Source organism: Mobula hypostoma, chromosome 10 (assembly GCF_963921235.1).
Source record: "Mobula hypostoma chromosome 10, sMobHyp1.1, whole genome shotgun sequence".
Taxonomy (NCBI): domain Eukaryota; kingdom Metazoa; phylum Chordata; class Chondrichthyes; order Myliobatiformes; family Myliobatidae; genus Mobula; species Mobula hypostoma.
In genome coordinates, this window is record NC_086106.1 from 108,888,805 (window position 1) to 108,914,837 (window position 26,033).

General features: G+C 42.1%; 1 protein-coding gene across 1 annotated transcript; it reads left to right on the forward strand.

Moving 5' to 3' along the window:
- Positions 1-4,712: 4,712 nt before the first annotated feature.
- On the forward strand, positions 4,713-19,164 carry LOC134353400 (protein Wnt-11b-like). The gene is made up of 6 exons (XM_063061427.1): positions 4,713-5,392; positions 5,479-5,626; positions 6,192-6,427; positions 12,045-12,322; positions 17,085-17,377; positions 18,013-19,164. The coding sequence occupies exons 2-6, from the start codon at positions 5,556-5,558 to the stop codon at positions 18,185-18,187; spliced, it is 1,053 nt and encodes a 350-aa protein (XP_062917497.1). The 5' UTR covers positions 4,713-5,392; positions 5,479-5,555; the 3' UTR covers positions 18,188-19,164.
- The last annotated feature ends 6,869 nt before the right edge of the window (positions 19,165-26,033 follow it).

Below are 26,033 nucleotides of genomic sequence, written 5' to 3' on the forward strand. Positions count from 1 at the left end.
CCGCACTATCGTTCCTTTTACCAAAATGCACCATCATACATTTCCCAACACGTATTCCATCTGCCACTTTTTTGCCCATTCTTCCAATTTGTCTAAGTCCTGCTGCAATCACTTTGCTTCCTCAGCACTACCTACCCCTCCACCTATCTTCATATCATCCACAAACTTTGCCACAAAGCCATCAATTCCATAATCTAAGTCATTGACGAACAATGTGAAAAGAAGCACTCCCAATAACCCTAAGGAATACCACTAGTCGGGGGCAGCCAACCCGAAAAGGCCCTTTTTATTCCCACCCACTGCCTCCTGCCTGTCAGCCATTCTGCTATCCGTGCCAGTATCTTTCCCATAACACCACAGGATTTTATCCGTGCCAGTATCTTTCCCATAACACCACAGGATTTTATCCGTGCCAGTATCTTTCCCATAACACCACAGGATTTTATCCGTGCCAGTATCTTTCCCGTAACACCACAGGATTTTATCCGTGCCAGTATCTTTCCCGTAACACCACAGGATTTTATCCGTGCCAGTATCTTTCCCATAACACCACAGGATTTTATCCGTGCCAGTATCTTTCCCGTAACACCACAGGATTTTATCCGTGCCAGTATCTTTCCCATAACACCACAGGATTTTATCCGTGCCAGTATCTTTCCCGTAACACCACAGGATTTTATCCGTGCCAGTATCTTTCCCGTAACACCACAGGATTTTATCCGTGCCAGTATCTTTCCCGTAACACCACAGGATTTTATCCGTGCCAGTATCTTTCCCGTAACACCACAGGATTTTATCCGAGCCAGTATCTTTCCCATAACACCACAGGATTTTATCCGTGCCAGTATCTTTTCCGTAACACCACAGGATTTTATCCGTGCCAGTATCTTTCCCGTAACACCACAGGATTTTATCCGTGCCAGTATCTTTCCCGTAACACCACAGGATTTTATCCGTGCCAGTATCTTTCCCGTAACACCACAGGATTTTATCCGTGCCAGTATCTTTCCCATAACACCACAGGATTTTATCCGTGCCAGTATCTTTCCCGTAACACCACAGGATTTTATCCGTGCCAGTATCTTTCCCGTAACACCATAGGATTTTATTTTCTTAAGTGGACTCATGTGTGTCACCTTATCAAACGCCTTCTGAAAATCTAAGTAAATGACATCCACTGCCTCTCCTTTGTCGATCCTGCTTGTTACTTCCTCAAGAACTCTAACAGAGTTAGCTAGCAAGATTTCCCTTTACAGAAACCATGCTGAATTTGACATTTTACCATTAGTCTCCAAGTACCTCGAAACTTCACTTTTAGTAATAGACTCAACACTTTCCCAACCACTGAGGTTAGGCTAACTGGCCTATAATTTCCTTTCTTCTGACTTCCTCTCTTCTTAATGAGTGGAGTGACATTTGCAATCTTCCATTCCTCTGGGACCATGCCAGAATCAAGTGATTCTTGAAAGATCATGAACAATGCATCTGGTATCTCTTCAGCAACCTCTCTCAGGACTTTGGAATGTAGTCCATCTGGTCCAGATGACTTAATCACCTTAAGGCCTTTGAGTCGGAGACCTGGCACCTTTTCCTTTGTAATAGCAATGACACTCACTCCTGTTCTCTAACACTCACGGACCTGTGGTACATTGCTCGCATCTTCCACTATGAAGACTGATGCAAAGTACCCATTAAGTTCATCTGCTGTTTCTTTGTCCCCCCATTACTACCTTACCAGCATCATTTTCCAGTGGTCCAATATCAACTCTCACCTCCTGCTTACTCTTTATATAACTGAAAAATCTTACGGTATTCTGCTTTATATGATTGGATAGTCTGCCCTCATATTTTGTACTTGTACTTTATTGTCGCCAAACAATTGATACTAGAATGCACAATCATTACAGCGATATTTGATTCTGCGCTTCCCGCTCCCTGGATTACAAATATTAAATATTAAAAATAATAAAAATAGTAGAAATTAGTAAATATTAACAATTTAAATTATAAATCATAAATAGAAAATAGAAAAATGGAAAGTAAGGTAGTGCAAAAAAAACGAGAGGCAGGTCTGGATATTTGCAGGTACGGCCCAGATCCGGGTCAGGATCCGTTCAGCAGTCTTATCACAGTTGGAAAGAAGTTGTTCCTAAATCTGGCCGCATGAGTCTTCAAGCTCCTGAGCCTTCTCCCACAGGGAAGAGGGACGAAAAGTGTGTTGGCTGGGTGGGTCGTGTCCTTGATTATCCTGGCAGCACTGCTCCAACAGCGTGCGGTGTAAAGTGAGTTCAAGGACGGAAGATTGGTTTGTGTGATGTGCTGCGCTGTGTTCACGATCTTCTGCAGCTTCTTTTGGTCTTGGACAGGACAACATCCATACCAGGTTGTGATGCATCCTAGAAGAATGCTTTGTACGGTGCATCTATAAAAATTAGTGAGGGTTTTAGGGGACAGGCCAAATTTCTTTAGTTTTCTCAGGAAGTAAAGGCGCTGTTGGGCCTTCTTGGCAGTGAACTCTGCTTGGTTGGACCAAGTCAGGTCACTTGTGATATTGACCCCAAGGAACTTAAAGCTTTTGACCTGTTCCACTTGCGCACCACCGATGTAAATTGGGTTGTGCAGTCCGCTACTCCATCTGAAGTCAACAACCAATTCCTTCGTCTTGCTGACGCTGAGGGATAGGTTATTGTCTTCGCACCATGCCACCAGGTTCTTAATTTCCTCTCTGTACTCATCATTACCCAAGATATGGCCGACAATTGTTGCATCATCAGCAAACTTAATTATTTCATCTTTTCCCTTCTTGTAATGTTTTTACTTGCCTTTTGTTGGATTTTAAAATCTTCCCAATCATCCAACTTCCCACTCAATTTTACTACAAAGTTCTCCCTCAGATACCCTTAAATATTTCACCTTTCACCCTAAACCTCTGACCTCTAGTTCTGGTCTCACCCTGCCTGAGGAGGGTGGGGAAGCATTCACCCTATCCATACCCCTCATAATTTTGTATATCTCTACAAGATCTCCCCTTACTCTCCTGCACAGCAGTGAACAAAGCCATGAGCTATTCACCCTTTCCCTACAACTCATTGCTATTGAGAGCGTCACGGGTAAGGGTAAAGGGCAGGAAAATGGTGTGAGGTGGACGATCATCCAGATTCTTAGTGAGGGGGGAGGGGTGAATGATATACCTTTAAAAATTCATATGGGATATAGAGGAGAATTTAAGTAAAAGCAATGATTTAGTTTGCACAGAAAATGGCGATATAAGAATGCATTATATACTTGCAAATGTTATGAGCTTGATTTGAAACACAGCAGTTTTGGAGGAGATGAACAGTATCAGAGGAGTACAAACCATTACCTTACCAAGCCTGCTTTGTAAAAGGTGTGAAATACCTTTCAGCCAGCTGGACACCATTACATCCTAGTAGCCAACACGAGAAGTGTCACATGTCAATTATTAATTGTGTTTTTTACAGACTGGTATTAAAATTTCACTCGCATGTTAATTACCTTGCACTACTGTCAAAACAAATACAAGAATGACGAGGGTTAAATATAATTATATTTCTCTTTTTTAAGTTAATTATTGTTAAGACAGCCAACTTGTTTATATGGAGTTCTTTGCAAATTTACTTTCTCGGGATGTCTTTCTGCCCACAGTTAATCTCAAAGAACCAACTCAAGGATTGTAAATACATCGTAGATGCAGGTATGCCTCCTCGCTTTTTTACTGATAGCCCCGCCGCTGTTTGTTTCATCTCTGTCCCATTCTCATGCTAATTTTGTGTTTGCCCACTTTCATTTCAAAGACATTTCAAAGGTAGTTCAGATCTAAACAGTCACTACATTCTACCTTTGTAAACTCTTCGCTCTACATTGTGCCGGGGGGCCCCCAATGTGAAATTAAATCAATTAGCTTTTTTCGTATCTTAGTCGTTAATGCAGGCAGGCCTTGGCATTTTGCTCAGGATTACCCATCAGTGAAACGAGAGAAGAGCCGTAAACTTGAAATAAGGCAAGCCAGCAAAAGGTTTCTTGAGAATAAAATTGTCATAGGTCACCTGTGTCCGGATAAGTGTCGGGACAATCCTGTGTATTGGAACAGACCAAATAAATCGGTTTTGTCGCTTTAATCGCTCTATCGCAGAGCGTGCTTTTTATAAAAATATAAAGGTTGGCGATTGTTACTATTAGAAGGTGATTTACTAATTCCATTGATCGCAGTTTGGTCCCGGGATAAGCAATAAATCACTTTTCGCCTGATTGTAAATGGGTGCTATACGCGATGAATATTGAACATTGAACACACGCCATGATATCTGGACTTCATCTGACCAAGTAATTATCGTGGAGTGAACAAATCTGTGGGAACATTGTAGTCTATAAATAAATAAAATTAACCCACGAGTCAAAACCTTTTAGATAAAAAATATCTCGACTTCATTCAAATTTGGTCTTGTTCTAAAACAGTCCTGTGTCCCATAACAAATGAGGTTAAACTTGGTTCTGTTCGCAGCACAGGAGTCCGCACGTTGTTCAGAGCTTTTAACATCCCGTTTGACTAAACCCCGGTATTTGGGACTACATTTAATTTTCATCGTGTGTCTTTCAAACTAATAAGGAATCAGCGACACATTGGACGAATGTGACCTTAGAATTAATTCTTTTTTTACTTTTGGAGCGCCACTTTTTTGTATATAAAAAAAAGCGCACGCACATATTGTTTAATTCCTTTACCTGATGACTTGGGGAGGGGCGGTCTATGATACAGTGACAGCCTTTGAGGTTGGGCTGAGAAGGGGGTGATATTTTATTCCTGATGGGGAATAAGTGAATTTCAAAGACTGTCCCAATTCCTCCAAAACAATGAAAAATTTCTTGGCGAAGTACCCTGGAGCAGACCCGGGGGACGGGGTTGTGTATTTGCCCAGTCCGAGATTAAAATGAATAGGAATCCGTCTCTCCCTCCAGCCTTTGATGTGATGTCGGGCAGCTGCCGGCAGCTCCATTCATTACACCTGAAATCCACATCGTTGGCTGGGAATGGGCGACTGCCGCGTCACGCTCAGATATAAAGCGGGTGATTGCGGGCTAGTTGCAAACTTCAACAGAGATCTGCGTCGTGCTGGATGGTTTCCGATCACACTTTTGCAAATCCGCATCAATCCGAACGAAGTTAGGCGCAGGAGCTGGACAGGGTGAAAACGCTAACACAGCCCGAGACAGAAGAAAATCATCCATTCTGGGATTTAAAGCGCACTGTCGTTTACTTCAAGGATAACATCAGTCAAGGGGGGCGATCTGCCTCCGTCGGAAGGATTTCTGCTCACCTCGCTTCGTCTTTTGATTTTGGACAATTTGATTCAATCGCTCCAGGACGAGAAAGGTTAACCACTGCGAGGTTTTTCAACCCTGCTCAAGATTAAAGCGGCGCCTCAGTTTATTGACAAACTTTTCTATATACTATTTCAGGTCCTGGCACGGGCGGGCGAGCTTGGCAGCGGAGCGCCGGCGGTGGTTATCCGACCGGTTTTTCGGAGGGACAGCACATGGAGCATCGGATTGGCTGCGTTCTCCTGGCGCTACTCCACTGGCGGCTGTGCGGAGCAATCCAGTGGCTGTAAGTACAGTACCAACGCTCTCTGCCTAGCTCGCCGGGCACAGCTTTGCATGCCATGAAGAGATAAATTAAAAGTCTTTTTTTAAATATTTTGGTCAATTGCACGAATAGCAGTCGTTTATTATGTGCAAATAAAAATCTTCGAAATGCAATTCCATTTATTCATTTCCAGATGCCGCCTGAATCGAGTTTCTCCAGCACTTTGTGTGTGTTTTTTCAAAAAAAAAATGCAAGGTTCCAACTTTAGTCAATTCCGCACAAGATGCTGGAGGAACTCAGCAGGTTAGGCATATGGAGAGGGCGTTTATTACGAATTTTATTCCTCTCCATTGATGCTGCCCGACCTGCCGAGTTCCTCCGGCATTCCGTGTGTTTGTTACTCTGAATTTCCAGCATCTGCAGAATCTCTTCTGTTCACATTAGTTTTCATTCGCTTTGAAATCTGCTCAGTTGAGGGTTTAATTAGCTGTGTTACTAGTTTCTGCTGTTTCCTCAACGTGCCTGTGAAGCTGACGATGGATGAGATGTCAGGCACAAACTTAAACCTGACCGTCTTTATTAACAGAGGCGTCGCGGTGAGCGGTACGGCTCTAACCTGGAACCAGACCCAACATTGTAAGCTGGTGGCGGGTTTGGTTCCCGATCAGCTGCAGCTCTGCCGGAGGAACCTGGAGCTCATGCACAGCATCGTCTTCGCGGCAAAACAGACAAGGCTGGTGTGCCAAAGCACCATGGCAGACATGAGATGGAACTGTTCCTCCATACAATTAGCGCCCCACTTCAATCCGGATTTAAGCCGAGGTAAAGCGCATTTATTTTTTCTTGTATATGGCCAGATGGATTTCACCGGCATGGTATAGTACCAAATAAAATGTGAACGAGGTTAAGTCAGCTATCTCAGATGTTGACACGAAGATGGGTTATTTGACATGTGCTGTGCACTGTCACCATTGGCGAGAGACAGTGTTCCAACAATTGCAGAATCTCTCTCGAGCTGTTTCCGAATAGCTTCAAGGAGAGTCGCCCTGGACGTGTAATCAGTGTTGTAGTAGAGGCCACAGTAGTCAGTAAGCCCTGACCATCAGCAAAGAACTATTCTCTATCCTGGCGGTGTTGGGTGAGCAATGGAAATTGATGATCCACTTGCCTAGCCCTCAACATCTCATTCATAGGGTAGTGTGGATTTGCCTCAACTAGAGGTATGAACAGGAGCTTGGTTACAAGGACAGAAGCAGCTCGAGAGGCTTCAAGAGAATCAGGCCATTCAGCCCATCGAGTCAGTTCCACCATTTGATCAAAGCTGATTTATTACCCCTCTCAATAACCTTTGCCTTCTCCCAATAACCTTTGACACCCTGACTAATCAACCACCTATCAACCTCAATACCCAATGACTTGGCCTCCACAGCTGTCTTTGGCAACAAATTCCCAATCCACCACCCTCTGGCTAAAGAAATTCCTCCTAATCTCTGTTCTAAAGGGACATCCTTGAATTCTGTTTATTAATGACTATAATATTTATTAGTGAACCTACTTGTTGCTGAACTGAGGGGGCAGCTGAGTGTCAACCGATTTGGAATCTCTTAGACTCTCAAATATTTGTAATGACAGTTTATCAGAACAATTCACCCATTATCAGAATACTTATTATAAATTTATTGGCTGACTTGAAATAAAATTCTCCAGTTGCCAAGGTGGGGATATTGGGAGGGTCTAATCATGCAGTGAGGGAAACAGGGAGGCCAACGTCTGAGAACTGGGAGTTATGAGGGGCTTTCAGGAGGATTGATGAATTTGCATGGTATGTGAATATGACAGATTTTCAAAATTGAATAACATTGATTGTGAAGTTGGAGAAACAGAATGCAATGTCAACCACTGAGGAGAACATCAACTGGCAAATGGGCTGACTATAGGATGAAGGACCGCGAAGATCTGAATGGAGTACAGATGCCCATTTGTCCTTTCATGTTCAAGCCTTGTAGACAGCTGAATGGCGGGTGCAGCAGGGTGCAAATAAATGCTAATTGGTGACTTCTGTTTAGATTTAGATGAACTTTACAATGGTATGCTCTTTCCCAAGTATAGGTTGCCAATATCCTATCTAGTGTTGCTTCAGATAGAATCACACTGAATGGCTTCATGATATTTCCCTGAGTAATGTCTTTCAGGGTATTGTCTGCCATTGAATGGATGTTTCTAAGTAAAACAAAAGGGTGACTTCCTTTTATGCAGTGCCCTGGATAAGGCTGACCATTTAAAACAAAGGGTGCATGGTCTGTCATGCACAAGTGAATTGGGAACATGCTGAACTGTGCCTGTACACAGCATTTGAAAAGAGAGTATCAAAGATCAGACATTTGGTCAGGTTTTATTAAAATCAAAACGCAGGCATGTGTCCTAAGATTAAATTTGATTCGTCCTAAAGAAGGTTTTGTGAACATTATCATTCTCGAATTTCTGAAATATGTAATTTCCCCCATAAATGCAGCAGTTTTTGATGGTCACTATGGAATAGTCCCCAATCCACTGAATTAATTCACTTCAAATTAACGTCCTCACTTCCACTGAACCTTCAATGTTATAAGGTTGTGGATTCAATTACATTTGAAATCCAGTTCATTGCCACTTTCTAGATGACCACATGGCTTGCTTTCAGCAGCACGTAGTAAAATACTTCATGGCAGCACACAAAATGCTGATTAACTCAGCAGGTCAGGCCGCATCTATGGAAAGGAATAGAGCTGATGTTTTGGGCCAAGACCCGTCATCAGCACTGTGTGGGGTTGCTCTAGTTTTCTAGCATCTGCAGAATTTCTTGTGTTAAAGATTCTGTGGCATTATCTTTGACAAAAGTATTGGTCTCTGGAGATCTGTCGCATAATTTTGCAATAATACAACAGCATAAAATCATCATTATCACAAGAAAAAAAAATCACTAAAATGGATTATCTGTGCAATGGAAGTGTACTTGTGGGAGCTTGCTGTGTGCAAATTTAGCTTTGCCAGTTTTTACATTTCAGTGATTGCATTTCAAAACAATTCTTTCTGGCCTTTATATGTTGACACAACCCGAGGCAGTCAAATGTGTAAACAAATGCAGTTCTTTCTTTTCATGTCAATGGTTATACTGTTTTCTCCTTTAGCCTAAAGACTATTAGCATTGGAGTTGCCTTAGAATCCTGTGTTAAAGATTCCATGAGCCATTCAGCCATTAAACATAATGTGTTTATACAAAGGCGCCTTAAAATTATTCACCAAATGTTTTCACACATTTTCTACTTTTTCCAAGTCATTGCCCACACCTATCCTGTTAAGAACTTGGCGATTTTTTAAAAAAAAATTAAATTATTCGCATGGATATTGTGGTCATTAAAACATGCGAGAGGTCTCCTGTGGTGATTGACACAGCTTTTGATTTCCCAAAACTCTACCACCATCTACAAGACACAAGTCAGGAGCATGACAGGATACTCTCTACTTGTTAGATTCAGCAACAGGCAAGAAGCTCAGCAGCATTCAAGGCAAACCCGAACCATACTTCGTATACAACCTAAACATTCCCTCCACCACTGGTATCCGCTGTCTCTAGTAACTCACTTAGGCTAATCTCCCAAAGCATTCCCTACCACTTGGGACAATGGTCCAGGTGCATTGGAACACATCTACTGCACATAATTCCACACCAGTCACTCTCCACTGTATCTTGGAAATATACTGCTCGCTCTTCCATTTTTGCTGGAACTGCTGGCTGGAATTACTTTCAGCAGAAGGACTAGCAGTTTAAAGCTTCTCACCACCACCGTCTCAAGGATAGGATATAGACAAGGGATGGACCTTCCTGATGACACCCAGATCCTGAAAAGAAGTAAAAGGCTTTAATTTGAATGGAAATTACTTTTATCTCAATTTACACTTAACAAGATAAAATTCTACAAATTAGCGTCACACTTCGCCATTGGAGCAATTGGAATAATTTTTTGAATGACGTGATTTATAAATTGAAATTTCTTAATTATATATACAATTTGAAGAAGCTGTTGGTCACATCAAATGAATCACAAACAATTACTACATATAATAAGGTCTTTTAAGAGACTCTTGGATAGGCACATGAAGCTTAGAGGCTATGGGTAACCCTAGGTAATTTCTAAAGTAAGTAACACACATCAAAGTTGCTGGTGAACGCAGCAGGCCAGGCAGCATCTCTAGGAAGAGCTACAGTCGACGTTTCAGGCCGAGACCCTTCGTCAGGACTAACTGAAGAAAGAGCTAGTAAGAGTTATAAAAGGGGGAGGGGGAGATCCAAAATGATAAGGAGAAGATAGGAGGAGAGCTGGACAGGTGATTGGCAAAAGGGGTATGAGAGGATCATGGGACAGGAGGCCCAGGGAGAAGGAAAAGGGGGAGGGGGGGAGAAAACCCAGAGGATGGGCAAGGGGTAAAGTCAGAGGGACAGAGGGAGAAAAGGGAGAGTGAGAGAAAGAATGTGTGTATATAAATAACGGATAGGGTACGAGGAGGAGGTGGGGCATTAGCAGAAGTTAGAGAAGTCTAAAGTAAGTACGTGTTCAGCACAGCATTGTGGGCTGAAGGGCCTGTATTGTGCTGTAGGTTTTCTGTTTCTACACTTACTGAATTCCAATCCTATTACCAACCAATTAACCATAGCCTTGTAAAGTTTCAATGATCTGAGCTTCTGTGGCAAGAGACTTACCATAAAACTACAAAAAAAAACAGATTTCCTGGAGTCAATTACTGTTACATTTAATGTTTATCCTGTTTCTTCAATGTCCTGTGCCTTTTCACTGCACAATCGTTTATGCAATTCTATCAGTGAATCCAAACAGGCATACTTTTGAGGGACTTAATCTTAAATCCTTGTTTATAAGAATTTTACAATAATATCTCTTCCTCTTTATTGAAATTGTTGGATATCCTAAAGCTTTAAACCATTTATTTTTGGTTGTAGTTTCAGCCCCTGCCCCCACCCCAGTTGACACAATAAGTTTGTCGGGATTCCGAAGACCTTGATAGGTCAGTCATACTATGTACTCTTTAATATCAATGAATTCTCAATGGAATGCCCAGTAGTGACTGTAGGACTGGAGCATCAACTAGAATTATACTCTCAGGCTTTGCACCAGAGATATGTTTTGGGTCAGAACTTCTGATAGGCAATAAAAATAAGCTATTTCAAATTAATTTTCACAAATAATCTGACCTGCTGAAACCATCCCTCTGACCACCTGTAAGGTAAGGCAGCCATTTCTCAAGATCACAGTAGATATTGGCCAGCGTCTGGTGTATATGATAATACTCCTAAAGAACTACTTCGAGCATCAGATATTGGCCAAAAGATTGTGGACTAAACAGCCACGCTTCAGTTTAAATAAATATGAAGCAATTGGAAATCGTAATGAGAAATAAGCAGCACAAGCAAAACTGAAAAATCAAATCCTTCGATTAACGTGAAAATTAACCACATGAGTTAGCAAACACCAATAATAGATGACACCAATCAGTTTTAAGTTTTCCTTTATCAAACTTTCTTTGGAGCCAAAATATTTATAACCAAATTAAATATTACAAAATTTTGAAAAGCTTATCCTTTCTATGCTGATTATTATTAGTGGTTTCTGGTGATACATCTCTCAACTAGGTATGTCCTTCATTTTAAGTTTGGGTTTGAGTTGAAAATGACTACAAAGCGTTGTGTGCTATTAATTTTCTAGATTCAAAAAAGCTTGAATTCAAGGGAGATATACTTTTTCCATGATATATCCATGGATCTAAAACATCCAGGACGGAGGTTACAGTTAAGACATTGGAGCAGAATTAGGCCATCTGGCCCATCGAGTCTGCTCCGCCATTCAATCATGGCTGATCCTTTTTTTTTCTCCTCAACCCCAGTTCCCGGCCTTCTCCCCGTAACCTTTGATGCCATGTCCAATCAAGAACCTAAAAATTTCTGCCTTAAATACACCCAACGACCTGGCCTCCACAGCTGCCTGTGGCAACAAGTTCCACAAATTCACCACCCTTTGGCTAAAGAAATTTCTCTGCGTCGTGGAGATCCCCAACATTTTTTATGCCATGGGCTAATACCATTAAACAAGGGGTCTGTGGGCCGCAGGCAGGGAAACTCTGGACTAGGATAGTTGAGAAATTTACTATATTAAAAAAATAGCTGTGCGTTACAAAGAGTAGAACAACCTAAAAACAGCTCCTCAGCTATTTGCATATTCATTAATTACTCTGCATTAGCTTAAAATAAGATGCATTAAATTTCTTATTTGTCAGGCAAATATTTCTAAAGCTTAAAGGTAGCTACTTGAAATGCATCTGATGATAGGCAGCAGCTTGAATGTTTTGAGGTATTCATATCTCCTTTACTTTCCCTTTTGATCTTTTGCAGGAACAAGGGAATCGTCCTTTGTGTATGCCCTCTCCTCTGCTGCCCTCAGCCACTCCATTGCTCAGTTCTGTGCCTCTGGAGAGTTGCCCTCCTGCTCCTGCGGCCCAGTCCCAGCAGAGGTGCCGGGGCCTGACTTCAGGTGGGGCGGCTGTGGAGACAACCTCCGCTACGGGCTGCAGCTCGGCTCGTTTTTTGCCGATGCACCGATGAAGGGAAGTAGGTCTGGAACTCAGGCAAACAGGTTAATGAACATGCACAACAATGAAGTTGGCAGACAGGTAAATTGGCAAATCGACGGTTTCACTGTCCACTAACTATTCATGACATCTGTGTCCCGGGCCAATATAAACAAGCGTTACTTCACTCAGTTTCACAATAGTATCAATCTGCATCTCACAATATAGTTCTCAAATACACGGACATAATGAAATGATGTTCATTTCAGCCAAATTTTGTAGGTAACTTCTCCGTCTACTTGAGCACGTAGTTGCAATGCTAACCAAGCCTGCTATGAATGTGGACTTTACACACGGCAATAGCTCTTTGTCTCTGACTCCAGGTCACCATATGTATCTATAGTTCCGTATACCTTCTTCACGCCATGTGGTCTCAGTGTCTGTATGAGCAGAACAGAATCATATAACAATATACACTCAGTGGCTAATTCTTTAGGCACCTCCTGCGCCACTGAGTGTACGTTCATGGTCTTCTGCTGCTGTAGCCCATCCACTTCAAGGCTTGACATGTTGTGCATTCAGAGATGCTCTTCTGCACACCACTGTTGTAACATGTGGTTATTTAAGTTACTGTTGCCTTCCTGTCAGCTTGAACCATTCCCCTCAGACCCCTCATTAACAAGGCATCTTATCCTACAGAACTGCCACTCACTGGATTTTTTTGTTTGTGTTTTTGCACTTCTTTGTTTTTTTTCACCGTTCTCTGTAAACTGGAGCCTGTTGTGCATGAAAAGCCCAGGAGGTCTGCCGTTTCTGAGATACTCAAACCATGCCTGGCACCAACAATCTTTCCACAGTCAGTTAGATCACATTCTAATGTTTGATCTGAACAACTGAATCTCCTGTCCATGTCTGCATGCTTTCATGCATTGAGTTGCTGCCATCTGATTGGCTGTTTAGATATTTGGATCAGGAAGCAGGTATACTGACTGCACATTGTGCAGTATTTGACCAAGCCAAGTGAATAGGCATCAAGGACTAAACACTCCAGTGGTTATTGTCAGACCTCAAACCGGAAGATGGTTGTTCTCATTGGAGACCAAATCATCCCAGCCCCAGATCACTGTAGGAATCCCTCAGTACTGTGTCCTGGGCCCATCTATCTACATCAACAACCTCCATCCTATCAAAGTGAGGATGTTCACTAATAATCACATAATATTCAATTCCACTCACAATTGCTCAGTCTTCATGGAACAAGACTTGGACAACAAGACTTGGACAGCAGAGCAGCAGTGGCTGGAGTTTATGCAAGAAATGAGGAATGTGCAAGACAGGTATATTCCAAAAATGAAGAAATTTTTGAGGGGAAAAAGGATGCAACCATGGTTGACAAGAGAAGTCAAAGCCAAAGTTAAAGCAAACGAGAGGGCATACAAGGAAGCAAAAATTAGTGGGAAGACAGAGGATTGGGAAGTTTTTAAAACCTTACAAAAGGAAACCAAGAAGGTCATTAAGAGCTAGCAAATAATATCAAAGAGGATACTAAAAGCTTTTTCAAGTATATAAAGAGTAAAAGACAGGTGAGAGTAGATATAGGACCGATAGAAAATGATGCTGGAGAAATTGTAATGGGAGATGAGGAGATGGCAGAGGAACTGAACGAGTATTTTGCATCAGTCTTCACTGAGGAAGACATCAGCAGTATACCGGACACTCAAGGGTGGCAGGGAAGAGAAATGTGCGCAGTCACAATTACGACAGAGAAAGTACTCAGGAATCTGAATAGGCTAAAGGTGATAAATCTCCTGGACCAGATGGAATGCACCCTCGTGTTCTGCAGGAAGTAGCTGTGGAGATTGCGGAGGTATTAGCGATGATCTTTCAAAAGTCGGTAGATTCTGGCATGGTTCTGGAAGACTGGAAGATTGCAAATGTCACTCCGCTATTTAAGAAGGGGGCAAGGAAGCAAAAAGGAAATCATAGACCTGTTAGCTTGACATCGGTGGTTGGGAAGTTGTTGGAGCCGATTGTCAAGGATGAGGTTACAGAGTACCTGGAGGCATATGACAAGATAGGCAGAACTCAGCATGGATTCCTTAAAGGAAAATCCTGCCTGACAAACCTATTACAATTTTTTGAGGAAATTACCAGTAGGCTAGACAAGGGAGATGCAGTGGATGTTGTATATTTGGATTTTCAGAAGGCCTTTGACAAGGTGCCACACATGAGGCTACTTAACAAGATAAGAGCCCATGGAATTACGGGAAAGTTACATACATGGATAGAGCGTTGGCTGATTGGCAGGAAACAGAGTGGGAATAAAAGGATCCTATTCTGGTTGGCTGCTAGTGGTGTTCCACAGGGATCAGTGTTGGGGCCGCTTCTTTTTACATTGTACATCAACGATTTGGATTATGGAATAGCTGGCTTTGTGGCTAAGTTGCTGACGATACGAAGATAGGTGGAAGGGCTGGTAGTGCTGAGGAAGCAGAGTCTGCAGAGACACTTGGATAGATTGGAAGAATGGGCAGAGAAGTGGCAAATGAAGTACAATGTTGGAAAGTGTATGGTTATGCACTTTGGCAGAAAAAATAAAGGGGCAGACTATTATTTAAATGGGGAAAGAATTCAAAGTTCTGAGATGCAAAGGGACTTGGGAGTCCTCGTACAGGATACCCTTAAAGTTAACCTCCAGGTTGAGTCAGTAGTGAAGAAGGCGAATGCAATGTTGGCATTCATTTCTAGAGAAATAGAGTATAGGAGCAGGGATGTAATGTTGAGGCTCTGTAAGGCACTGGTGAGACCTCACTTGGAGTACTGTGGGCAGTTTTGGTCTCCTTATTTAAGAAAGGATGTGCTGACGTTGGAGAGGGTGCAGAGAAGATTCACTAGAATGATTCCGGGAATGAGAGGGTTAACATATGAGGAACGTTTGTCCGCTCTTGGACTATATTCCTTCGAGTTTAGAAGAATGAGGGGAGACCTCATAGAAACATTTCGAATGTTGAAAGGCATGGACAGAGTGGATGTGGCAAAGTTGTTTCCCATGATGGGGGAGTCTAGTACGAGAGGGCATGACTTAAGGATTGAAGGGCGCCCTTTCAGAACAGAAATGCGAAGAAATTTTTTTAGTCAGAGGGTGGTGAATCTATGGAATTTGTTGCCACAGGCAGCAGTGGAGGCCAAGTCATTGGGTGTATTTAAGGCAGAGATTGATAGGTATCTGAGTAGCCAGGGTATCAAAGGTTATGGTGAGAAGGCAGGGGAGTGGGACTAAATAGGAGACTGGATCAGCTCATGATAAAATGGCGGAGCAGACTCGATGGGCCGAATGGCCTACTTCTGCTCCTTTGCCTTATGGTCTTATGGTCTAACATTCAGGTTGACGAATGACAAAAGTGGTGGATAATAAATAACTAAACCAAGAGAGTCGAACCACATCCACGCTCCATGGCATTACTGTAGCTGAGTTCCCCACCACCAGTGTGCACGAATATCATGGCTACAAGAGCAGGTTCTTTCCACCGTACATGTACAAAGCTCAGTTCTGGACTGTGATGGAGCGCACTTCGCTCACCCAGATACGTACAGCATCCATCCAGCTCAACACCATCCAAAACAAAACAGCCTGCTTGATTTGCCTCCCAGCCACCACCCCTGAGCACTCATTCCAATAATTGCACAGTGGCTGCTGTAATGTATGTCTATAAAACGCTCTGCGGTTACTTGTCCACACTTCCAAACTTCAGTCACTAAGAAGGATAAGGGCATTAGGGGCATGGGAACATTACCGCCTGCAGGGCCCTCTCCAAGTCTCACACCATCCTGACTTGGACAAATAGTTCTTCATTGTTGCTGCCTCCGAATGTCAGAATTCCCCTACCTAACAACTCTGGCAGTATCTTTACCAGAAGGACTACAGCACTTCAAGAGAGCAGCTCACCAGTACTTTCTCAGAGGCGGGTAAGGAGAAGCAAAAAAATACTGAATAGATAATTGAGTCTGCATAAGATCAAGGTTGTTCCAGTCACACACAGTATGATCTGAATAACACAAATGACAACTTGCATTCATTACTGCACAGTTAATGTAGGTGGGAATGTTTTAAATTGCTTAACAGATGAATGCATATCTTGGGGAGGGGTCACTAGTTACAGGTTTTATGAGGGCATTCAAAGCAGATTGCTGATGTATGAAGGTGAAGGGATTGTGGGATTTTACTGTTGACCTTGTGGGATGTGAATGGAATGTGAAGGCTGTTTGGAGCCTCTGAATGTGGAGTGGCAGCTGGGTGAGTTGAAACATGAAGGAGGTCACAGTGGAAGGACACAGTACATCTGGGAGAGATCTGTACGATATGGACAGGTTTTTGATGAAATTTGATAGGCAAACTATCTATCTAAACTGGCTGGATATTTATTATCGTGATGGTTTTCAAGCGGGCTGGTTACTTGCACTGGTAGAAAATAAGCCTCCCTGAATCAGGGTATTCTGCTTTTGAAGTATTTCTTATTTATTGTAACTTGTAGTAACTTGTTTTGCCACAAAGCAACAGACTTCACAATTTACAGTACGTTAGTGACCACTTGATATTCTGATATTACACAGAGGACAATGGTGCTTCTTCCATTGGGGCCAAAGGATTACGGGAAATATTTGGGGAATGTTGGAGCATTGATGAACATTATTGCATTTATGGTGTAGATGGATATGTTTCATAACATATAGGAAACTCTACCTTGCAAGATTAAATAGGGTTGCATAGTGCTCATTGTAAGGACTGGACTGGGTGGCAGCATCTTTACTTATTCCACCCAGAAGAGATTTGTTTACTTTGCTGACATGTATTCTCTCCTAACAGGTGGTGATTGATTCACTGGAGACTAAGTGCAAGTGCCACGGTGTTTCTGGTTCATGTTCTGTAAAAACTTGCTGGAAGGGACTACAGGAATTGCACAAAATTGCAATGGACCTGAAAACCAAGTACCTGGCAGCTACCAGAGTGATCCACCGCCACGTTGGTACCAAGAAGCAGCTGGTGCCGAAAGAGCTGGACATTAGGCCGGTGAGGGAGACCGAGCTGATTTACCTGGTGGGCTCACCTGACTACTGTACGGCAAACGAAAAGCAAGGTTCTTACGGCACTCAGGAGAGGTAAGGACCAGTGCAGCTCTGGAGCTTGTTTTGCGTGCATTGTTTTATTCCAGATGAGATGGCTTTATTCCTTTCCGACTGAGATACAGTTCCTCACATGGCATCTCCATCTTTGTCTGATTAGCGTTTCTCTTGTGTTTAAATGGTAAGAATCAATAGGATGATTTCCAGTGCAAGTTCCAGAGTATAATGTTGACAAACTCATGGATTGTAAAGAGAAACTGGCAGGGAAAGCAGTGGAGGCAGGGGAAAGGAGGTATATACTATTTGGATATCTTCTGATAATGGTTTTAGGATTTGCTAAATGTGGATTAATGGACCATTGAGATATCAGAGCTGAAATTGGCCCTATCTTTCTATAGTTAGTACTTTCTGACTATGAACACCGGAACTATTTCCCATTCCCATATCAATAAAGATCTCCTGAGGCTAATAGCAGTTCCTCATTAATTGAAATGAACTGGATTCTCTCCAGTGATGGACTTTGTAAGGAACGGTTCACGCACGTGCTCCACAGTATGTTCTAAAGCTCTTGACAGTTCTATTATTCTGTTTAAAAGCAAGTTACAGATTCAATCACGTGTAAGTTTAATGTGGTCCTTTAACTGATCAATTTTAATTTACTTTATATGCAGACAGTGCAACAAAACATCCGTGGGCAGTGACAGCTGTAACCTAATGTGCTGTGGTCGGGGATACAATGCATACACAGAGACGATTATTGAGAGGTGCAATTGTAAATATCACTGGTGCTGCTACGTAACCTGCAAAAAGTGTGAAAGGACCGCAGAGAGGTACGTGTGTAAGTAACTCCCGAGGAACCTGTAGGACACAAAGGCATCATAGCACTAGCCTATACCAAGTAATATCGGAGGACAGAAGGCTATCATTTAAAAAGCTTGGAGACTGGTTTCCAAAAAGACCAATGTTCCTTGGATACTACTGGGAAAAACAAGCGGGACTGAGATAAAAATATATTGAAAGGAAAGGAGAGCAGAGAAGATTCAAGATCAAGGAGTCAAGAGGAAGGACTCTTGTTAATTATCTTCAAAGGGTTGGCAAATGGGCACATCTTCAATTGTTACAAAGATTCCTCTGTTCCTTTGCTGTGTTCAGTGACCTGAAGGACAGCTTAAAGGTTTGGGAGCATGAATACCAGTGAACTGGGAAAGGAGAATGGCAGAGGGAAACAACAGAGCTCTGATAGACCGTGATCAACTGGTGAAGAAAACGGAAGTGATAAATAAAAGCAGAATCATAAGAGATGCAGCTTATTCTGGGAAACAGGGCTCACTTCTACATCACTGAGGATGCAAATGTTGCATTGAGGCACACGGCCATCTGAAATCCTAAAATTAACAGCCTAACAGGTGCAGCACAAGAAATCCCAAAAAGATGTCGCACATTCCCCACCTTGTTGGGAGTATCATTTTAATATCAATGTAAGATGTTAGATTCCAATGTGTTGGAGCCAACTGACACGTGCAATAAGTGTGCCACCTTACCACTTTGATAAGGGACTTTGTTGTAAAGCTTCCAGTGTTGCCAAAAACTTGTCAGTTCTTATTTATAGATGTGATTTTTTTTGACACGGGCAAGTTTTTCACATAGTCTCAAGAATCCATTTTTGGTAAAGTCGTGTTAATGTATAGGAACAGGACAAGTTAGCATTGTAATATTTTCAATTTCAGGACTGTAGCAGCGAATAAGTCCCCCTCTCCTCCCCCCCCCACCCCACCACCACCACTTTGTGTTTTTTGTAATGTCTGCTTATTTATTTTGCTAAATAAAACATTTTTACTGAGAAATTCTGTGAAATGTTGTTTTAAAGATGAGAGTGAGATTGTTAATTTATACAGGGAGATTTGCCATTTGAGCTTCCATCATGTTCTTAGTTAATTTCCTTCTTATTCAACCAAATTCACTCTTGGTTGCTAGCTCCTGCAAATAGGTGGCAGCAGGTGTTAGCCGTGGCTGAGCTCCATTTCTGAGGCCTTGGAATGTTAGTGCAAATCTTTCTGCAGCTTAATATAAAGGATGCTGTAGCAAAGCTCAAATAGCTCATGTAAAAAAAACGCCTCCTAACCACAGGAGTTTGCAATGAGCAGTTTGGGGACCACATTTCCTGAATTAAAACTAGTGACTGCTTTAAGAATACTTTATTAGTTATACACAAGTAATTAGATTTTAAAAATTATTTATTTAGATACACAGCACGGTAACAGACCCTTATGGTCCATTGAGCTTGCAGCACCCAGTTACACCCATGTGACTGATTAACCTACAAACTCTTGCGTCTTTGAAATGGGGGAGGAACCAGGAGAACCTGGAGGAAACCCATACGCTCATGGGGAGAACATTGATTTCATGTAGAATTTTCTTCCCTTACATTCTTAACCAGAGCAGGACAGGTGGAATTGAACCTGGGTCGTTGGCACTGCAGTGGCGTTACACTTACCGTGCCACCCCAACCATCGTGGCCCATGTGCCAGAGTAGGGAATGGTGCAGCACAACTCTCAGATCTTGCTCCAATGCCTCTGGCAATGACATTCATAGGAGAAGGAAGTATTAGCAATTGCCCATGTATTCCTCATAATATTTTTCCTGAAACAGCTTCTATCTGGCACCCCACCGAACATCATCATTTTTTAATTTAAATTCCCTACCCCCACTTGAATTTTCTTCCCTTACATTTTTAGCTTAGTGGAGGGTCTGCTCCAGAAGTCCCAAAGTTCCTGCCAACAACACGTATCAAACACGAGGAATTCTGCAGATGCTGGAAATTCAAGCAGCACAACTCAAAGTTGCTGGTGAACGCAGTTTTATCTGAAGTTCATGCCTGGTAGCGTTTTTATCTGAAGTTCACCAGCAACTTTGAGTTGTGTTACATATCAAACTACATGGCTTACTGTCCAATGAATGCACTGAGGAAGAAAACCATCATGGATAGAACTCAATGACCATGACACTGGGGTTTGGTCATTGAGTCACAGTATATTTTATAGTTACAATGCGCACCAATTTCCCAAGTGTGCTCTTGTATATATTACATATGACTGGAGAATTCTGGTATGTAGGATCAGTATGTGGATGGGTCTATATATTTCAATGAACAGCACAAATATAAGGAAATAGTGGAAAGTGAAAATAGTGTGTTACATAATTGGCTGGAACAACCAATGCCTTACATATTGGTAAACCTGTGGAACAACCAATGCCTTACTTATTGGTAACCCTGTGGAACAACTAATGCATTGCATAATGGTAACCCTGGAACAATTAATGCCTTACATATTGGTAACCCTGTGGAACAAGTAATGCCTTACATAATGGTAACCCTCTGGAACAATCAATGTCTTGCAAAAGGACCAGCACCAGAATTACCTTCCAGTTTAAGATGGCACGAGTAAATCTCAGTGACTTCTGGCTGGAGACTAATAAAACAAGGATAGCAACTAAATACTTTGTTAACCGCACGTTGTCTGTCAAACGATTGTCACAAGTAATAGTCAGTAACTATCCTTTGGACTTGGAGGCAATTCGATATGGCAGAACTGAGGTGAGGTGGCAGACCCATCGCTGAGAGCGTGGAAGAGCGTGAAAAGGTCGGGCTCAGGCTGAATTGAAGCCATAGGGCCCAGGCCCCAGAATGCATCGACACACGTGACTGAACATAACATTCGGCTGGAGATTCACAGGCTGAATCGAGGCAGCAAAGTCCAGCGTATCCAAGTGACAGAACCTGGTGTTCCGATGGAGATTTTAAGTGCCAGGCCAGATTGAAAATGTCAGGGTGTTGAGGCCTGAGATGAGGGGCGAGCTGGTCAGATCGCTGCTTGAAGCTGCACAACCAATTCTTCAGACGGAGATTTAAGCGCCGGGCCAGATTGAAAAGGTCCGGGGCATTGGCCTGAAGTGAGGTATGGGCCAGTTCAGATCAATGCTCCACGACATTTACTCAGCTCTGCGCTGAACTATGGATTCTCCTGCAGACATCAGACTTCTGTACAGAAACACTATTTGCTTACAGTTACTGTGTGCATAATGTTTTTTTTCATTGTAAATTGGGTGTTCGAAAGTGTTTTATGGGTTATTTTATATTTTATGGGCCTAATGTGGTTTTTATTCTCTGCACATTGGGTGTTAGACAGTCCTTTATTAATATATATATTTTTCTTGAGGATGTCTTTGTTTCGTGGCTGCTGATAGGAGACAGATGTCAAGGTTGTATAATGTATACATACTTTGATAATAAATGTACTTTGACCTTAGAAGAAGTACCAGGAGTTGACCTCCAGCATAAGGCTTGGAAGCTTTGACCTTTATCAGGATTGGAAAAATGAGTTGCAGTCCCTTCTTACATGGTAAATTAGACAGCCTCTTGTGTCTATGACTTCCTAATTCAAAGAACAACTTTATTAATTTGTGCTTTAACCACAGATCTCATGTGATGCCATCAAATGCATCTCAGACCTTGTTCTCTTCTAATAGTCTAGTTGAATAAGGGAGGAAAGGTGGTGCTGTGGTTAGTAAAAGGCTATTACAGCACCAACGATGGGTTCATTTCCGCTGCTGTTTAAGGAGTTTGTACATTCTCCCCATGACCATTTGGGTTTCCTTTGGGGGCTCCGGTTTCCTGGCATTCTGAAGATGTACGGGTTAGTAAGAGTGGGCATGTTATGTTGGCACTGGAAGCTTGATGAAACGTGCAGGCTGCATGCAGCACAACCTCGGGCTGTGTTAATCACTTATGGGACGCAAACAATATATTTCACTGTATGTTTTGGTGTACCCGTGACAACAAAGAAACTAATCTTTCATTTTTTTTAATATATACATAGTATTTGTAAACATACAAGAACCCTTCTAATTATGCTTATGTTCAAAACCCTTTATATTTTATTTGTTTTGTTTTTACTTAATAATAATTTGCTCAGGGAAATTCTGGCCTACCTTTTCATTGCTAACGTGTCAATAAAATGCAATTAATCAGAAAAAGATGTATTAACGATATTTAAAGAGCTTCAGCGATTTATTGATCTCAGGAGACTGACCTGGAAAGGATAGACAAAGGAGAATTGGTTGGTGTTGTGTACTTGGGTTTTCAGAAGGCCTTTGACAAGGTGCCAGATATGAGGCTGCTTAACAAGCTATGAGCCCATGGTATTGGGAAAATTTTAGCATGGGTAAAGCAGTGGCTGGTTGGCAGGAGGCAAAGAGTGGGAATAAAGGGAGCCGTTCTGGCTGGCTGCTGGTAACTAGTGGTGTTCCACAGGAATATATGTTGGGACCGATTCTTTTTATGTTATATAACAATGATTTGGATGATGGAATTGATGGCTTTGTTGAATAGTTTGTGACGCACCCTCAATAACTCCAAAAGACTGAAGTAGGGTAAATACTGAAAGACTTTTATTCGCTGTACAATACGACTTCCATGGTGAGTGTCTGCCCCCGGACTGAGGTGAGAGGAGTAGGGTGAAATCACCTTTATTCAGGGGTCTGTGGGAGGAGCACAGGGGCAGTCAGCAGAGGGGTGTGTTCAGACAGTTAACCCCGTTACGACATATATATGGTTTACCACAGTTTGCAGACGATATGAAGATAGCTGGAGGGGCAGGTAGTTTTGAAGAAGTAGAGAGGCTACAGAAGGACTTAAGACAGTTTAGAATGGGCAAAGAAATGGCAGGAAGTGTATGGTCATGCACTTTAGTAGAAGAAATGATAGAGTTGACTATTTTCTAAATGGAGAGAAAATACAAAAAATGCAAAGGAATTTGGGAGTCCTTGTGTAGGATTCCCTAAAGGTTAATTTGCAGGTTGAGTCTGTGGTGAGGAAGACAAATGTAATGTTAGCATTCATTTCAAGAGGACTAACTAGAATATAAAAGCAAGGATGTAATGTTGAGAATTTATAAGGCACTGGTGAGGCCTCACTTGGAGTATTGTGAGCAGGTTTGGGCTCCTTATCTTAGAAAGTATGTGCAGAACCTGGAGAGGGTTCAAAAGAGGTTCACGAAAATGATTCCAGGATTGAATGGCCTGTCATGAAGAGCATCTGATGGCTCCGTGCCTGTACTCGCTGGAATTCAGAAGAATGAGGGGTGACCCCATTGAGACCTATCATATGATGAAAGGCCTCGATAGAGTGGATGTAGAGAGGATGTTTCCTATGGTTGGAGAGAACAGAGTACACAGCCTCAGAATAGAGGGCCGTCCTTTTAGAATGGAGATGAGGAGGAATTTCTTTAGCCAGAGACTGGTGAATCTGTGGAATTCTTTATTACAGGCAGCCGTGGAGGCCAAGTTTTTATGTATATTTAAGGCAGGGGTTGATAGAGTCTTGATTGGTCAGCAAGGCAGGAGACTGGGTCTCAGTGGAAAATTGGAACAGCCATGATGAAAAGGTGGAGCAGACTCAATGGGCCAAATGGCCTCATTTTTCTCCGATATGTTATGGTCTTATGGTCTAAATGCAAAACAATACATAACAGCCTGCAATGTGTCGTAGAATTATAAGGCTTCCTCAATCATTCAACTGCACACAGTGGAAATCATTCAGACCAGGAAGGCATGCATGTTTAGACTGTGCTGATTGAGCTGGCTACTCAGAATTGGTGATCACTTACAGATCCATTGCAGGAACACAAGCACAGTTTGACACTAGGTCACTAAGGAAGTATTAAGATAAAATCAACCTCAGACACAGTCTAGCCTCAATCATGCCTGTGCTGAGGCCTGTGAAAATATAAAGGAGAAAATCAAAATAAAACATTTTTATTTCCCTGTGAACGTCAACCAGAATGGAGTAGAAATAATTAAATTCATTGCAGCACCACCAGGAGGTTAATTGAAGTGCGACATTATCTAATGCTCAGGCTCAGTATGATCCATTCTTGTTGATGTTTAATGTGCAGACCCCTCTAAATTAAATAATTAATTTCTTCCCATCTTCACCATTTATGAAGGTGCTGGTCTTGACCCCAAATCTTCTCTCCCCTCTCACTGGGTGGAAGATACAGGCCTGAAAGCACATAGCACCACTCAAGGACATATTCTATCTTTGCTGTTTAAAATTATTGAATGATTCTTCAGTATGGTAAAATGGACTGTTAACTTCACAATCTACCTGCAGTGCACTTTCCCTGTACCTAACTAAGACTATCAGTGCAGGTCTTTGGGAGTAGGCAGTCTAAATGATTTTGGCATGGATTAGATGGGCTGAAGAGCCTGTTTCTCTGCTGTACTTTTCTTTGACTCTTAATAATTTATTCTGCACTCTTACTTATTTACCTTGTATTACCTTAGAGAACTGTTGTAATAAATCGATCTGTATGAATGGTGTGCAAGACAACTTTTCACTGTACCTTGGTACGTGTGACAATAAAGACCGATTTACCAATTTAAAACCTTCTATGCCTTTTGCAGAGAGTTACTTAGTGTGTAAACCCCAGACAAAAGAGCCAACAGGTCAATCAACAGCAGAGCTCTTAAAGTATCACCAATATCAGAATTTCTTCCATATACTGGGACCTCGAAATGAGTGGCCCTTACAGTTGTCAGATCCAGGGAAACCAGCCTATGCAAACTAAGATCCGAAAATGTCAAAGAATTCCAATAGAGTAATGCAATGTGTGGAGTAGGGTTCATCAGTGGGTGGGGTGATTACAATACCTGGCTGCTTATCACTACTTGTTACTGCATGGGACGATAACTTGTCTGTAAAGGGACCATCACTGATCTCTCAGAAAGTTTAAAGGTATGTTTGCAGTACTTCATGACACCAAAAGGAGCACTACAATAGGATGCCAAGTTGTGAAGAAAGTGAGGTGACGATGCATATTTTTGAAACTGCCTGTCCTGGGAAACAGGGTTTTTAAACTGCTCTACAATAAAGCTTTCAAATACCAAAGGATACGTCAAGAAAGTTGACTTGTGAACGGTCATGCAGGCCTTTTCTAGAAAGGATAAGACAATATTCAATATGCACAAGAGTTCAGATCAACTAAAGATGAGAAGAAACATGAGAAAGCCTGCAGATGCCGGAAACCTGAGCAACACACACAAACACAACAGAGGAACACAACAGGTCAGGCAGCATCTATGGATAAGAGTGAACAGTTGATGTTTCGGGCCAAGACCCTTCCTCAGGACTGAAGATTATTGCAAAAAAACAATTGTATGAATCAAATGGGAAGCAAATGCTGTTAGGAGAGGTAAAGATTTACAAAATGAAGGTGCGGTCTTTGTTTAAAAAAAACTCAGCATGTTCGATAGATCTTTTATTGGTATCCACATCATTACCTAAAGCATCTTCTCAACCTGAACTTAGCTCAGTGAAATTAATCTGTATGGGCTTGACTGCCGAATACCTTTTCAAAGTCAATACCACCTGTTGACTGTGCTTGCACACAGTATCTAAATATTGAGGTGCAGCTGTCAGACGTGCATCATGAGGTGGAGTTGGCTTTTGTTCAGAGGCCTACAAACTAAGGAAAAATAATTCCAGTTAGGAATTACTCCCAGTGAGATGGGAAAATCATTTTATCCTTGAATTTGCTTAGAGGTGGTACCTCTTGGAAGCATAGAGTGATAGTACCAGTTTTGTCCATGCAGGGAAGAATTACCAGCAGTGTTCTCAACTCTGCTCACAGT